This window comes from Garra rufa, chromosome 20 (assembly GCF_049309525.1).
Source record: "Garra rufa chromosome 20, GarRuf1.0, whole genome shotgun sequence".
In the NCBI taxonomy this organism is placed as follows: Eukaryota; Metazoa; Chordata; class Actinopteri; order Cypriniformes; family Cyprinidae; genus Garra; species Garra rufa.
The window spans coordinates 36,523,793-36,541,647 of NC_133380.1; the positions used below are offsets into that span (position 1 = coordinate 36,523,793).

The 17,855-nt window shown below is 33.9% G+C and overlaps 1 protein-coding gene across 1 annotated transcript; it reads left to right on the forward strand.

Moving 5' to 3' along the window:
* Positions 1-2,014: 2,014 nt before the first annotated feature.
* On the forward strand, positions 2,015-16,505 carry LOC141293537 (adhesion G protein-coupled receptor L4-like). The gene is made up of 16 exons (XM_073825562.1): positions 2,015-2,060; positions 3,265-3,414; positions 5,018-5,167; positions 5,299-5,445; positions 5,603-5,673; positions 8,729-8,896; positions 10,597-10,780; positions 12,161-12,274; positions 12,382-12,581; positions 12,678-12,854; positions 14,578-14,781; positions 14,890-15,110; positions 15,367-15,433; positions 15,525-15,616; positions 15,872-16,040; positions 16,145-16,505. Exons 1-16 carry the CDS (start codon positions 2,015-2,017, stop codon positions 16,205-16,207), a joined length of 2,223 nt encoding a protein of 740 aa, XP_073681663.1. The 3' UTR covers positions 16,208-16,505.
* Positions 16,506-17,855: the final 1,350 nt, after the last annotated feature.

The following is a 17,855-nucleotide window of genomic DNA, read 5'->3' on the forward strand; positions in this document are numbered from 1 at the left end:
GAACACACACACCCTAAGCATTTGAATGGTAAGATATCATGGTTCCTGCAATTATAATAAACATAAGTACAACTGTTTTCAACATTGTTAATAAAATAATTGCTTCTTGAGCATATTAGAGAAGAGTTTATACACATCTGATTCTTAATACTGCGTGTCTTTACCTAGATGATCCACGACTGTTTTTTTTTTTCTTTTCTTTTTTTTTTTGATTGGTTCTTCATGAATTCCTTGTTTGTACTGAAAAGTTAATCTGCCAACTGTTTGTCAGTAAAAAAATCCTACAGGTCCCACAAATTATTTGGTTTTACAGCATGTTTTCCATATTTTAACCCTTTCCAGCAGTGACTGTATGATTTTGAGATCCACCTTTTCACACAATTCGGCAACTGAGGGACTCATATGCAACTATGCATATAAAATGTTTAAACATTCACTGATGATCCGAAAGACACACAATGCGTTAAGGGGTGAAAACTGCTAAATAATACCTATATACGCATTCAAATTAACAGCATTTGTTTAACAGTTTATTTGAAACCAATTTTTAAAATGTATATCTACTCAGTGTTTGTGAGTAGACCTATAGTTTGTGTCATGTTTTGCAGTTTACAATAAGAAAGAGCAAATTCTTTGAACTGCAGGTTTTAACCCTTTTTAACAAAGTATGGCAACGTTTCATGCAATATTGGCCACAAGGGGGCAGTCAACATCAACCTTGTGATGACCTATTCAGTGCTTACAGTAAACACCATCCCAGTATAGAGCGGAAGTGTGGCGGGCAGAAGGTCCCGTCTTATTGTTTGAAGGCAGAAGGAAAGGCCGCACCCTCCATCTGGATGTCACGGGTCACACTGGGATAAAAATGACTACCCAGAACACTGTGAGAGATTCTGTTCATGTTACAGCTAATGTGTTTTAATCTATCTAGCAATATGCATTTCCAAAGAAATCAGCTTACAGATTGTCTGATTTCTCTGTGCATGTCATATCAACAGAAAATATTCAGTCACGTCAACTCATGCCCACCAGAATTCTAGAACTGACCTTTTCACAAGAAACTTCATAAGTAAACATTTCACGCACAAATACACACACAAAACTTTTTAAGGAAAAAAAAAATCACCTACTTGCAAAGTACTAGCTCTGAAGCAAAGCATAATACATTAGCGAGAGAATGTCTCTAAAGTCATTTGTTTGCAGATGCCGCTTGGTTTGACATTTTGTTATCTAATGCAATGACATTCAGACTGTTTAAGTGTCCAAATACTTTTTGGGACTGCTGGCATCTGGTATCCGAGAAATAAAGAGACAGTATTAAGCAATCCTGAAACAAAGGTCAAAGTTTCTCTTCAGCTTGTTTTGCTTTAGTTCTGGCTAGTGTGAAGTTCATCTAGTGGGTGTTGTGATCCAGCCAGTCCTCAGCGGTTCTGTTTCTTATCTTTAAACACACATTTCTTGCAGACGTCTAGAACAAAGAGGTCTGTGGTTAAAAATATACCTCCACCCAACTCTGATACCTAGACTCAGCTTATAGACACATCCAGGGATAATGATTTCGGCTGCAAGCGTAACACAATAATACTAACTTAAATTATATCATGAGAATCTGAAGTTTGGTAATAAACAAATAAAAATACTGACCATTTGAACTTCTTTGTACTTGCTTTCATTGAGACACAGATTGACATACTTGATACCTTAACTTTCACAAGCTCATACTTTTGGTCAAAGCATTTTCACTAGTGGCCTAAAACATTTAAACTTCAGAAATGCTTGTATCATCAGTAACTTGTTTATATTATTGTGTTTGTTAAGTTACAAAAGTGGCATGTATTTGAGAGAGAGGATGAGTTGTCGTGTCCCTCTGCAATGTTTTTTTTTTTTTTTTGTGAGTTGATTGAAACGGACAGGAAGGGTCAGGATTAGAGAAACAGGAAGCTGACATAAGGAAGTATCATGCGTCACACAGATATTCACTTACTGCTTAAAGACATTCCGACTCAACTCCGAAATGGAGTTTCTCCACAGTTCTCCAATGAAACTCCTGCTTTTCGCAGGTAAGTTGCTTTGATTACCTTTTATGATCTTGATACAGTTCAGAGTAATAAATCAAATTAACTTTATATATAGATTTATTGCTCAATTATGCTTTGCCCCCCCCCCAAAAAAAATTCTAATAAAATTAAATAAAGAAATAGATACATTTTGTAGTCTGATTTGAGGGAGATCATGACTAGTTCTCACACTTTTTACTCCAGGGAATACTATTTTCTCAAGATATCTTTATTTTTATCTTTATTTTGTACATGCCTTAAAATATTGACTCTCAGCTTTGTACATTTCAACATGGCCAGGAACTTTTTTAACAAAAATAAAATGCATTTATTATACAGATATTCCTTATCTTAAAGTATGCCAGTGTGTTTTTTATTGTATGTATTTATTGTGATCATCACAGCTATTGCAAAAATTGTTTAATCTTGAGGACAGAAGTTGGGTAACACTATTTCGATGGTCCCTTTTAAACATTCTGTTGACATTCTGTAACGTTGCACCTACATGTCAACTAACTCTCATGAGAGTATTAGTAGGCTTTCTGTTTAATATCTGCTAACTCTTTATTGTAATAGTCTCCCAAGAGACATTCTACTGACTGTAAGAAACTTGGCAAGTACATTTCAACTTTAAACTAACCCTAACCCTAGCAGTCTACAAATACTCTAATAACAGTTCGTAGACATATACACTCTTAAAAATAAAGGTGCTTCAAATGGTTCTTCAAGCGTTGTTTTAGAAGAACAATTTTTGGTTCCACAAAGAACCATTTAGTCAAAGGTTCTTTAAAGAACCATCTCTTTCTTACCTTTTTATAATCTGAAGAACCTTCTTTCACACAAAGAACCTTTTGTGAACCAGAAAGGTTCGTCAGATGTTAAAGGTTCTTTATGGAACCATTTAGACAAAAAAGGTTCTTCTATGGCATCGTGAAGCACCTTTATTTTTAAGAGTGTAGGTGAAACGTTTATTACCTTATATTCAACAGAATGTGTTAAAGGGACAAATCAAAATGAGGTGAAACCAGAATTGGTTATAAAATATTAGAATTTAGGAAAGTTTGGAACAATGTGTTCAAAACCAAAATACAAAACCACAGATAAAGAAAATAATTTGTGTAATATGACATTTGTGTGATATCTAGCCTTAAACATCCTCATTTCTGTTCTAATTTATGTTATTGTTTTGTTTTGTTTTGTTTTAAAGCTTGGTTTTCAAGTGTACTGGATCCATGCAGATTTGTTGACATTTGCCAGTCCTGTCACCAGAATGCCAAATGCAAGACAAACAATGACTCCAAATCTGGCTGTTTCTGCAATCAAGGGTTCACTGGTGATGGAATCAACAATTGCCAGGGTTTGCCATTTATTTTGTTACATTAAAACACAATGTGACCCTGGATCTAAAAGCTCAAGAATCATGAAAGCTAAATAAATAAGCTTTGTTAGGATAGTTAGGATATTTGACCGAGATACAACTATTTGAAAAACTGGAATCTGAGGGTGCAAAATAATCTAAATATTGAGAAAATCATTAGAATAATATTCTAATGATTTTTGGTATAAAGCAAATAATTTTGACCCATACAATGCATTGTTGGCTATTGCTACAAATAAAGAGTAACAGAAAAGATTGTCTTTCAGTACTGTATGAGTAGTTTACAAATCGTGTAATGTAGCCGTGTTTAGGGTCAATATCAAACAGAATGATCAGATTTAATATTCTATGAATTATCAGAATACATATTTGTATAATAAGTCAGATTAATGTTAAACTGATTGATGTAATAAACTATAATGTCTATCTGTATCTAAAGCAAAATAATTAAAATCCATAATACTAAATCATTAAGGATAGTTAAGTTTTTATTACGGCTCATCTTACAACTTAGAGCTCTTCTAATGTGGTTTTGACACGCAGTAAGTGCTGATATTTAAATAGGGATTTTAGTGACCTATTGCACATTTTCATTACATAATTTTCAAAACACAAGTGAAGAAGAAACCGAAACAACAGATGCTTCCACATGTAATCTAACATAATCGTCAGACATAAAACAGCATCAAAACCATAGATATATAAAACTGTGGAACAAAATGGAATAAAATGTCAACCCATGAAGAGGTGATAATGAATGTCAAGCTTTGGGTTGTTGATCAACTCCATTTACGTTTTGATTAACATGAATAGTCTTTTTTAAGCTTTTTATTCAAAATGTTATTTATTTATTCTTCATTTATGAAATTTACCCACATTCAAGTGTTTATAAAAAAAGAATGCATGAAGCTAGAATAAAAGGTTTCTGTTTACAAGCAGATGCCTTTCCTTCTTTTGATGTTTTGTATGTTCAGATATTCACATAACAAAATATATACAAATTAATACCTAAATAGGGGCATAGTAGTGTACTTAAAGTAAGTATAAAGTTCACTTAAAGAAAACTTACGAGTATATTTGCAGTATAAAACTACTAAACTAGTAGTCTAATGAAACTATGCTTCAAAGTATTTAATTAGTAAACTATCAGTATCAAGTTCACTTTTAGCATACCTCCAGTACAGACTAAAACATAGATGTAAACTATACATCTTAACACTTAAAAGTACTACTAGTACACTGATTTTGTATACTTACTACATAAAGTATATTTTTAAATATATGTAAACTTTACTTAAGTATACTTAATAAAATAAACTTGAAGTATACTTCTTTTTGGTGAGGGTAGTCCTCTCCTGAAAGTGTCTGTCCAATCAAGTTGACAATATTGCCAAAAATAAAGTGACATTGAATGAACTTATGAGTCTATATTAGAGCATTGCCTATACTAGTTAATCACACGTTTGTAATTCTCTGATTTACTCGCTCCAGTTTTTCCCCTGTGACTGTCTTGCTGAAACACTTCAGTGTAAAGAGTTGCTGCTTTTCACTTTAATGGATGTGCTTATATGACCCTTCACAGATGACAATGAGTGTGAGAATGTAACCAGAATATGTGGCCTAAATGCCATCTGCAGCAACACTATTGGAAGTTACTACTGTACCTGTGTGTCTGGATTCACTTCAAATGGAAAGCAGAAATTTCAACCTAATGATGGGACCTACTGTAAAGGTATGAATCAATCATATCCAATAGAATGGCTTCAGAAGGTATCTGGGCATGACATAGGCTTTTAAAATGTTTGAATGACAGTAAGACTTCTATAAGAGTGAAGTTGAGCTTGGCTGTTCTTTCAATTGCAGATATTAATGAGTGTGATGATGCTGGTACATGTGGGCCCTTTTCTAAATGCCACAACACAAACGGCTCCTTCATCTGCTCATGTATGAGAGGTTACACGTCCCCAGCAGGGCCCTGGTTTAAGCCTAAAAGTGGAATGGACTGCAGAGGTGAGATATAAAGTGTAGAATCTAAATCTGATAATCTGAATTATTTATACATTCGGACATATTTAAAAACAGTTGTACAATGTAAAAGCTAAGCTTTTTTAAAAAATCAGTTGTCCATATATATGCGTTTATGTGTTTGTTTTTATGTTTGTGTCAGAGTACCCAAAGAAGCACTGTCATCAGGACCACAGATGCATTAAAGACACTGTTAACAACACACTGGAGAGAGTGAGTTGCATTATTATTATTATTATTATAATTATGTGCAATGTTTATTTTATATGATTTCACATAATATTTGTATAAACTATATTATATTATAATGAGGATTTTTATTTAATATTACTGGAAACAGTGAGTTACTTTATGTAAGAAAAGTATTCGCTTTACTTCAGGATTTCACAAAATAGTCACACAGTACGAATCATTTCTATTATTATGTGCATTGTTATTTAATATTACTAATGCTACAAGAAATGTCAATTTGGCTTTTGCCATTATACAACAGACAATATGGAGAAATAATATAAAAAATAAAGAAATTAACTTGTATATACTGCATAATGCAGATATGCAATTTAAAATATTTAAAAAAGTAATTTATTACATTTAAAAAAAGGAAAAGTTAATTTTTAGGAGGCATTGCTCCAGACTGAAAAAAAGACTTTTCTTACTTAGATTTTTTGTCTTGTTTCCAGCCAAAATATCTAAAAAATTCTTAAATCAAGAATTGTTCTAGAGTAAAAAATAGGTGTGTTTTTGCTTGAAACAAGCAAAAAAATAAAATAAAATGTGCCAATGGGGTAAAAAAAAAAAAAAAAAGTTTTCTGTTTGAAAAAAGTTTTTTTTTTTTTCTTTCTGAAAAGAAGAAAACAATTTTGACTTGTTTAGGAAATCTTAACTGATTTAGGATTTTTTAGATATTTTGGATGGAAACAAGACACAAAATCTAAGTAAGAAAAGCATCAGTGTCACAAGATCCTTCAGAGGGATATTTTAATATGCTGATTTGCATTTATTATTATCATCAGTGTTGAAAACAGTTGTGCTGCTTATGGATTTATTGAGAGTTAAAACAAACAGCATTTATTTGAAATGAAACAATATAATAACTTTTGACTGTAATGTATCCATGCTGAATAAAAAATTCTTGTCTTATATATTTAGCTTTAAATAGCTATCCACAGTTAATAGTTATTTTTATGACTTTAGTTCATTTAAACCCACAATTATTAATATTATGCATAATAATACATAAATATGAACGTTTTTATTTTAAAAAATGTGAGTATGTGAGCATGCAGAGTATGACAGTGCTGTTTTCTGTGCATCAGTGAAGACAAAACATCACTCTTGTGTTTATTTTAAAAGCCAAATGTGTGTAACAGGTCGATGGCTTGTATACTCAATGATAACTGGACATCTTGTCCAAATTTAGTCACGTATCTCTCAGATGTTTTTCCTCTCACCTTGCTGAGCACAGCTCTAGCTCAGGAAACAGCTGCTCTGGAGGTTTTGTCATGAGATTTTTGTCATATAACAATCAGGATGGACAGAGGGTTTTAGGAAATGTCATCAATATTTCAGGAATGGTGTGAGAGGCCACACAGGAACACTCGTAGTTATCTGTTTGCTTTATTTTATTTTTAGTTCAAAACATTAAAACTAGCAACTTTAAGATATAAAAGTATGCTGATATATTTAAAATATAAGGAGAAAATATAATCATCATCATCATCATCATTATCATTATCAAAATTTTAGACTTATAACGTGTGTATACAGCTGTTTTAGGCATTTACAGCATTCAGTCCAGAGTCACAAATTCTTATGTAAGTGTGAGAGAGTGGCGTCCTCTGTTGGTGAAGTTGCAGATCTGCAGTTTCTCTCATAGCAAATACAAGACAATTATCGAATTTTAGCACCCTTTAAACTTAATATCCTTTGCATATTGACTGGTTAGTACTGGCCTTGTTATAAGTGTCAAATGTCTCTGAGGAACTTTATACATGTGTTTACATGTGCAGAACCTTACCAAAAAAGAAGTATACTTAGAATTTATTTTATTAAGTATACTTAAGTAAAGTTCAAGTTTATTTTTAAGTATACTTTATATAGTAAGTATACAAATATCAGTGTACTAGTAGTATACTTTTAAGTGTACTATGTCAATGCTCCTTTTGACTAAATTGGCCCACTTTCTAGAATATAAATGTATACTTTTAAGTATACTTTAAGTATAAAAGTAGTACATTTTGAGTACACAACTAGTTTACATCTATGTTTTTAGTTTGTACTGCAAGTATACGTAAAGTGAACTTATAGGTATACTGATAGTTTACTAATTAATTGCTTTTTTTATGCATTTTTAGTACACTTTGAAGTGTTTGAAGTGTTATAAAACTACTAGTTTAGTAGTTTTATACTGCAAGTATACTCTTAAGTTTTCTTTAAGTGAACTTTATATCATACTTTAAGTATACTACTATATCCCTATTTATGTATTAATTTGTATATACTTTGTTATATGAATATTAGAACATACAAAGCATCTAAAGAATGTACAGGGTATCTGCTTGTAAATAAATACATTTTATTCTAGCTTCATGCATTCTTTTTTTACAAACACTTGAATGGGGGTATGTTTCATAAATAAAAAATAAATAAATAAATAAATTTTAAACAAAAAGCTAAAAATAAAAATAGAGTATACATGATAATCAAAACGTAGATGGAGTCGATCAACACCCCAAAGCTTGACAGTCTTTATTACCTCTTCATGGGTCGACATTTTATCTTATAACGTTACACAGTTTTACAAATCTATGGTTTTGATGCTGTTTTATGTCTGACGATTATGTTAGATTACATGTGGAAGCATCTGTTGTTTCTGTTTCTTCTTCACTTGTGTTTTGGAAATTCTGTACAGAAGATGTGCAATAGCGCATATAACAATGAAAACACGGATTCTCAGAGCACAAGTAGAGCTCAAGTATATTTAGACTAATTCTAAGTATAATTCAAGTATACTTAAATGTCACATAAAAAGTAGACTGAAAGTATATTTTCCTACTTTGAAGTTGTATACTAATAACACACTTGAATAAACTTCTTTTTCGTAAGGGGAGTTTGAAAATGTTTGCTGATAAAGGCCTGTTAGGACAGCTGTGTATTATCTGCATTTTCCCTGTGATGTATAATCTTTCAAATGCTGTCATTGGTATTGTATCATATACTTTCTTTGAGTGAATATTCAAACGCTTTTCCTCTCTCTGGGCTGTAGATGATTAATCTGTCAACTCCAGAGCGTCTGAGAGAGATAAGGCATCAAACATCAGCTGACCTCTCTCCTGTTCTCCTCATGTCCTACATCGAGGCCATGGCCAGCCATAAAATAAGCCCAGCAGATGAGTCTGAACATCCAGAGGAACGCATCAATGACACCATCACGGTAATTTATGTGCCCTTCCACATACAGGACATGAAGAAAGAAACACACCTGTTAATAAGCCTGAATGTTTTGCATCAAAAAGTTTAAATTAAAAAGCATAACCCTCAAATAAACACTAAATACGGTCAAAATATTATGTACTGAGTTAAACAAATATTATTTAAATATAGTAATTAATTACTCAGTTACATTACACCATACAGTGCAGCGGTGTGAAAAAGTGTTGGCCCCCTTTTTTTTTTTTTGCATGTTTGTCACACTTTAATGTTTCAGATCATCAAACAAATTTAAATATTAATCAAAGATAACACAAGTAAACATAACATGCAGTTTTTAAATGAAGGGTTTTTTTATTAAGGGAAAACATAACTGTGGTTTATCACACCTGAGTTCAGTTTTTCTAGCCACACTCAGGCCTGATTACTGCCACACCTGTTCGCAATCAAGAAATCACTTAAATAGGACCTACCTGACAAAGTGAAGTACACCAAAAGATCCTCAAAAGCTACACACCATGTGAGATCCAAAGAAATTCAGGAACAAATGAGAAAGAAAGTAATTGAGATCTATCTGTCTGGAAAAGATTATAAAGCCATTTCTAAAGCTTTGGGACTCCAGCGAACCACAGTGACAGCCATTATCCACAAATGGAGAAAACATGGAACAGTGGTGAACCTTCCCAGGAGTAGCTGGCTGACCAAAATAGAGCGAAAAAGACCCCACAACAACATCTAAAGAACTGCAGGCCTCTCTTGCCTCAGTTAAGGTCAGTGTTCATGACTCCACCATAAGAAAGAGACTGGCCAAAAATGGCCTGCATGGCAGAGTTCCAAGACGAAAACCGCTGCTGAGCAAAAAGAACATAAAGGCACGTCTCAGTTTTGCCAGAACACATCTTTTGGAAGGTGTGTGTCCCATTACATCTGGCGTAAAAGTAACACAGCATTTCAGAAAAAGAACATCATACCAACAGTAAAATCTGGTGGTGGTTGTGTGATGGTCTGGGGCTGTTTTGCTGTTTCTGGACCTGGAAGACTCGCTGTGATAAATGGAACCATGAATTCTGCTGTCTACCAAAAAATCCTGAAGGTCAATGTCTGGTCATCTGTTCGTGACCTCAAGCTGAAGCGAACTTGGGTTCTGCAGCAGGACAATGATGCAAAACACATCAGCAAATCCACCTCTGAATGGCTGAAGAAAAAGACTTTGGAGTGGCCTAGTCAAGGTCCTGACCTGAATCCTATTGAGTTGCTGTGGCATGACCTTAAAAAGGCGGTTCATGCTCGAAAACCCTCCAAAGTGGCTGAATTACAACAATTCTGCCAAGATGAGTGGGTTACAGTGCTGTAACAGACTCATTGCAAGTCATCGCAAACACTTGATTGCAGTTGTTGCTGCTAAGGGTGACCCAACCAGTTATTAAGTTTAGGGGGCAAACAATTTTTCACACAGGGCTATGTGGGTTTGGATTTTGTTTTCCCTTCATAATAAAAAAAAACTTCATTCAAAAACTACATGTTGTGTTTACTTGCGTTATCTTTGAATAATATTTAAATTTGTTTGATGATCTGAAACATTAAAGTGTGACAAACATGCAAAAAAATAAAAAAAAAATCAGGAAGGGGGCCAACACTTATTCACACCACTGTAGATGCACTTAACCCATTCAAACCATTGTGTTTTCTGGCTTTTTCTGGTAGAATCTGGTTTTCAGTGTGAATAACTTAGTCGAGAAGGATGAAAAGGTAGAATGGGGCAGGATAAATGAGGATTTGAGGACGTATTACATCACCACACTCCTTCACACAGCAGAGAAGGAAACACTGGCTCTGTCTGCTAGATACACACACACTACACAGATGCAGGTGGATGCTGGTGAAGTAGGTAAGAGCTTTGAGGCCTAAAACTGAACTCACCACACTTAAAATACAATATATAATGTACTGTGTTAATATGACTGCGATTTGATTTTTCACAGGTGCTTTACCTGTACTGTAGTTTGAATTATGCATTGCATTTCGTAGTGTTATACACTTAAAAAGGTTAAAGTTAAAGGCTCTTCGTAGAACTATATATATGCCGAATCAATAATGTTTATTTTTGTAAGAGGGTAGGATTAATGGGAATAGAAGTAAATGTAAGGGTACCAACCCAGTGATAATTTTTGTACTTATTTTTCTGAGAGTTTATGGATAATTTTTTCAGGCCTTTCAAGTCTCATTTTCATATACTGCAAATGTTAATATTATAAATACACTTTAAAAGTGTTTGTAATTATAACTGAAAAAAGAAATAGAATTTGTATAAAAAAAATAATAATTTGTACAAAAAATAGTATTTGGAAATTAAGGGGAGACACTGCAGGCAAACATGCTGTTGAGATTTTGGGCTTTTTGGTGTTTTATAAAGTGTTTTTTCAGACTAGTGAAAAGAAAACACCCAAAATACACTGTTAAGTTTTTCTTTTATAGCACTTGATCTATTTGTGTCAATAGATTTCAATTACAATCCATATTTTTAAAGGCCGTTTTCTCAAAATGAGTTTTTTCTCCTACACTGAGCCATAAATCTCCACTTCAGTAGCACTTACACACACCAAACTTTACATTTTTGCATTTCTTTACATTCCTGTCTATATTCTGAAGGTTTTTACAGAGGGATTTGTTTATGTATAATTTGCTTGATTTTATACATTTTAGTCCCCCAAAAATGGTAAAAAATAAATAGTTATTTTCTGAATTATGGCGTGACAAAATGAGATACCCAAAATCACCTCTGTAAAAACATTTGACTCTAATATATAAAAAAAATAAACAAGAATTTTGAAACTGACTTCATCCAGTGTTTAGATTTTTGTACTAGAAATGTATGCAAATTAGTGCATATTTAATTAAATAATGTCTCATTTGCATATTTAAACCTAACATTTTACAAAACTTGTAATAGAAAAAGAGTTTGCAATTATCAATGTAATCAATCATCTGGGTAAGTAAGGTTATAACTATTAGTTAATTATTTTACCCTATTCACCTGCAGTGTCTTGCCTTAAAGTATGAAACTCTTTATAAAATCTATATTCAACAACAAATTGCCAGAAGTCCCTGCATAATCACATTTGATTGTTTTATTTAAGTTGTTCATCTATGTTTATCATTCTATACCTGTCATGTTGTCATAATATTTTTACAGTGAATTTTGGCTGCACTATTTATGTTAGCCTGTTTATGATAAAAGGTGCTAATCATTGTCTTCCATGCTTTCTAGAAATGAAACTATACAAAATTGAACCCCAGCAAGCACAAAAGCATCCAATTTCAACGAGCATCCAAGGAAACTCCATTTCGTTGAACCCTAAAAATTCAAAGAAGGAAAACAACGGTTTGTGAAAGACCTTTCTTAAACCTTCATAGCAAATTGAAATAAAAATGCGCCAAATGATTAAACGCTATATCTTTTTTCTCTGTCTTGTTCTGTCTCTGCTGTAGGCAGCACCTCTGTCGTATTTCTCGTTTATAACAATATTGGGGATCTTCTAAAGCCGGCTGATGACCCTGGTGTGGCCGATTACTCTCGCTATGCAGCAGCGGGTGAAATTACAGTTAATTCGCCAGTAATAGCAGCAGCCATCAGTAACCCAACGACATTTGTACTGAACAATGTGACCTTCACTCTCAAACACACACAGGTGCCGTTTAACTGATTTATTAATTAATTTGCAATAGTTGTGGGTGTGAATGCAATTTTAATTTAATGCACTGAATGAGTTTTGCTTTTTTTAAAGGAGATAGATCCTGCCTATGATGAGACTAAGTGCGCCTTTTGGGAGTATTCGCAGAGCATGATGGGTCACTGGAGTTTGGGAGGATGTACACGCACTGGTGTGAATGCCACCCACACTTCATGTTCCTGTAATCACCTGACACACTTCGCTATTCTCATGTCCTCTGCTCAAGCCAATGTAAGTCTGAACTACTGCTGCCCCCTACTGGTCCCCTTACAAAATGTAGTTTTGCAAAAAAAAAAAAAAAAAAAAAAAAAATTGAATGCATTAGATACTAAAATATAAAATCAATTGACCATATGCACGGATTACTTCCTTGATTTAGACAAGCCAGCTCAGTCATTTCCGGTCAACTGTACTGTGCCGTAATAGGAGCGTACTTTGCTTGTTTTCTCTACATAATCCATTCACAATCAAAGAAAAGTTTTGTTTGTCTAAGAGGACCGAACGTCCATGTATACCATTTCAAGAATGACAAACACGATTTAAAAATAAAATATGCAAGTAAATCGTCTAAATACGTGTGAGTCATTGCTATGATTGACAGTAATAACCGACGAAACATCCAACAAGCTGATGTCAAAAAAAAGAGCTGTGCATTAAATGATTCAGACTAAATTCACATTAACAAAACTACAGCTGTAACAAGTTTGTGTTGGTTAAATATAGGCTATGTAATAACTTGTACAGTTCAAGATAAAGCTCAAATGATGTAGTTATTAAATTATATAAAATATTTCAAATTTATATCGATTCATATTGAGTTCATTATTTAATGCTTATACCATTAATATTTAACTTATTTAATTTGAAATGAACTATATATAGAAGTATTTAAATAATTCACCCTTATAGGCTGTTTGTGTCTGAGCTTATTTATTTATTTTAATGACTTTCTGCAGTTGGTATAAGATATACTTCGGTGCGGTAAAAGTACTACAATTTATTATACTAGTCATTTTATAATAAAACCAAAAGCAAGACGTTTCGAAAAAACTAGAGTTGAAATGACAGCTGCAGCCAATGATTGATCCTCTGCTGCCATCTTCTGGTTATATGGGTAATTACATGTCATTTTCATATTAAAAAGACGTTGTTTTCCGTAAGAATACATTTTTTTCGATGTCGTCATTATGAATTATTAATCTTTGAAGTGAATTTTATTGCACAGCTGTGGAGTTGAAAAATAATAAAGGCTTTAAAATATTACAAGATTTCATTACATGAAAATGTGTTCATGACTCAAGTTACTGATTATCAAGAATACAGTTACCAGGCTTGCATTGAAATTATATGTTGTTAAATAATATAAAACTGAATGTTAATGCCACTATCATTATTTACAATGTTGCAATTATTATTTTTCTCAGTTTCTGATAAGAACGAGGCAGTAGAGGAGAAGTTTACAAGCTGACTTATCATTATGTGGAAGTTCTAAAGATGCTCCGTGCATATGGTCAATTGGCTACTACAAACTAATAATCTAGCTTGACAATTTATCAGAACTAACCTCACTTTGTGGGACTTTTTTTTTTTTGCAAAGGTGACTACTGAAAGTAATTTGACCTGAAATACTCAAATAAGTGTAAAAAGGTATGGTAAAAAAATAGTAGTAAAATGTAGTAATTTTACTTGAGATGCCCACTTTCAGTTTGAGCATAAATAGAGTGGATAGATTTTATTTTATTATTATGTTATTTATTAAATTTTCCGGCAGCGTTTAAATGCTACTTTACTGTTCAAAAGTTGTGGGTTAGATGTTTTTTTTTTTTTTTTTTTTTAGAATTCAATGTTTTAATTTAGCAAAGTTAAATAAATTGATTTGTTTTACATTGTTACAAAAAATGCAACTTTCCATCAAAACATTCCTAAATGCCTGTTCCTACTCTGTTCTATGCAGCTGCTTGCACACTATAATGTTCTGACGAGAATAACGCAGCTGGGAATGGTGATCTCCATCATCTGCTTATCCATGTGTATCTTCACTTTCTGGTTCTTCCGAGACATCCAGAACACCAGAACCACAATCCACAAGAACTTGTGTTGCAGCCTCTTCATGGCCCAGTTCATTTTTCTCATTGGGATTAACAAGAGCGCACACAAGGTTCACTCCTCACACTTTATTATTGTGTCAGATGGACATATAAACCCTATACAAAAGTATCCTATATTAATGTAATGATGATACATGTTTGTTCACTGTGTGTTTCAGTGGTTCTGTTCTCTTATTGCTGGCCTGCTGCACTATTTCTTCTTGGCTGCGTTTGCTTGGATGTGTATAGAGGGAATCCATTTATATCTCATCGTTGTTGGTGTCATCTATAACAAAGGTTTTCTCCACCGGAATTTCTACATGTTTGGTTATGGGAGTCCTGCTGTGGTTGTTGCAATATCTGCAACACTTGGATATAAATATTATGGCACCAGTAATGTGTAAGTTATTCATATTTAATTTAATGATATTTGCTAAAGAAATAATAACTATTACTTTCCAACTATTCCTTTTAATATCTCATTTTTAACGTAAATGCGGATATTTTTTTACTTGAATGTACAAGGTTTGTGGTGTCAACCACTTTTTTGCAAAATAAGGTGGAACGTATTTAAGCCTTGCACCATTTACGTTTTCTTCAGACTATCCAAATCTAGTTTTACAATAATTATTATCTCATGTTATTAATATGTTAAGGTGTTGGCTGAGCACTGAAAATAACTTCATCTGGAGTTTCATAGGACCAGCCTGTCTGATCATTCTGGTGAGTATCTGCTCCTGTGTTATTGTAACATTTAGTAACAGTGCTTTTATATGAATGTAACAGTGCCGTTATGCCAATTATTCCCTCCCAGGTTAATCTGCTGGCATTTGCTGTGATCCTCTATAAGGTTTTTCGTCATACTGCAGTAAAGAAACCTGAAATCAGTCACTATGAAAATATCAGGTAAGAAAGTCTCTTATCATTTTAATATAGTGTTCAAATTGCATTCTCATCCTCAATAATGTTCTGATTTATTGTGTTTGCATAGTTTATTTGTTACATGTGAAGTTATTTGTTACTTGGATTCCATTGTGTATCTCAAAATATTTAGAAAAAGGCTGGGTAGCTAAATATTAAATCTACTAATCAAACTGCAGCCTGAAACGCACATAAATATTGCAAACAGTTTTTAGTTATAATTCAATAATTATTCCTCAGGTCTTGTGCAAGAGGAGCCATTGCTCTGCTGTTTGTTTTGGGAGTTACCTGGACATTTGGTGTTATGCACATCTTATATGAGACCACCCTCACAGCGTATCTCTTTACCTTTGCCAACGTGTTCCAAGGGATGTTCATTTTCATATTCCTTTGCGTTCTATCCAGAAGGGTACGTTTTCACACTCTGTACAGTATATTTCATGAAATATTATTTTGCATTACTGTTTACCATTTTGCACCAGTAATTGCAAATGCTTTCACTTTTATCATCAGATCCAAGAGGAGTACTACAGATTATTCAAGAATATTCCATGTTGTTTTGAGTGTCTGCGATGAACTTTATCAAAAAGAAGTTAACTACAGCACCAGCCTGCAAATGCTTTAAATATAAGCACTATAAAGATGTACTTAGGAAAGTCTGTGACAAAGTTCCAATATATATTTATTTTTGAGAGAAATGTATTAACTAAAATGTTTACTGCATGCTATGATCTAAAAGTTTCATAACTAATTGCAGTCAGTAGCTAAAAGTTTTACAGTCAGTAATAATTTTTTTTCTATCTGATGATTGATTGTCAAAGATGATTGTATATGTCCTGTATTCTTGACTAATAAAAACATTTTCTGTCTTTGATATGTCAATGTCAACCCAAGTTTGGATTTTACAAAACAGAATTGTTAATGGTTATAAATGTAACCATGGTTGCATGAGAAGGGAATGAGACACTGAGTCAGAAATTTACGATACTTTGGGGAATGCAATTAGTGTGCAAAAACTTCTCTCGATTGGTGCTGTGTTACAACATAACCATGGTCCATATTGGTGTGTTGAAGGGATAGCGAGCAAGAATGCCATCTTTAAGGAGAGGAGACTAGGAGGTTTGAAGGGCACCACGGCCAGATTTCAGGCCAGGACACTAGTATAAACCGCAGACCTCATCCTTTGAGTGCCACAAAGGAAAAGGGTTACCAGCTAGAGTCTTCCTAAAGACCCATCGCCTAACAATGTGTAAAAGGCTGCTATGGCCATCATATATACCTTAAAGTGGATAGGGATAAACAGACAGAAAAATGTTTCAAAAGGAATTCCAGCACTGAAGCCACCGGGCAGTTAACTGAGTTTAACCTGTGTTTCCTCACCAAACATACCTACTTTCAAAATGGCTGCCCTTCATCTCTTATAGACAGGCCCATCAAAATAAGAGTTCTTAGCAGCCAACAAAAGTCCCCATCATTCCCCCTCACCAAATTGTACATGTTAATGTTCAAGATCAACATATCATGCGGTTAAAAATAATAAACCCTTCGCATCCAGGCATATTTAAACATTTCAGAACTTTTTACCCCAAACTTGTTATAAACAAACTTTTTACCTCTCGCGAGAAACTATTATACAGGCTTTACTGTGGCAGTGTCACATCTTGATGCCAGATAGATTCAGCCAAAAGTGTCTCCCATAGCCACCAGAGCTGATGTGTAGCAGCTGATGGTGCAGGTCATCTCCTTAGTGGCACGAGAGACAAGTCAGTTGCCCAGCGCAACATCGTAGGTCTTTAGGGATGAAGCAACATCAAGTGAGCCTGGGCACTAGGCATCGCCCTATAGCCATTCTCCCTTAGTCCCAAAATCGATACATAATTTGAAACATTGGGGCTGGAAAACATGAGGAGAATGACTAATTCCATGACCTCAACACCTCAGTGTGGAGGTTTGGAAAGAACGGTAAGCCCCAACATCGAGGCTCTACAATAAGTGCTCATCTAGTTTGCATTTTTGGTGGGCTTCCTGCTTCTCAGCCGGTCATTCGATATTTAACTTGGCAACAGCACAAGTCTCAATCTCCAACCGCCTTGTAAGTAGGTGATAGAGGTGGAGCGTATTGCATTTTACCTGCTTCGATGGAGATGGAGATGATCTGAGCTTTCATGCTACCTCATGAGCTTTCATGAACCACATGTGGCATGAGCCTGGTTGCTTTCATGAA

Coding starts and splice junctions, on each gene's coding strand:
- LOC141293537 (XM_073825562.1), top strand. CDS start 2,015: ATGGAGTTTCTCCACAGTTCTCCAATGAAACTCCTGCTTTTCGCAG. Junction 5,168..5,298: donor TGATGGGACCTACTGTAAAG/GTATGAATCAAT, acceptor TTTCAATTGCAG/ATATTAATGAGTGTGATGAT. Junction 5,446..5,602: donor AAGTGGAATGGACTGCAGAG/GTGAGATATAAA, acceptor TGTTTGTGTCAG/AGTACCCAAAGAAGCACTGT.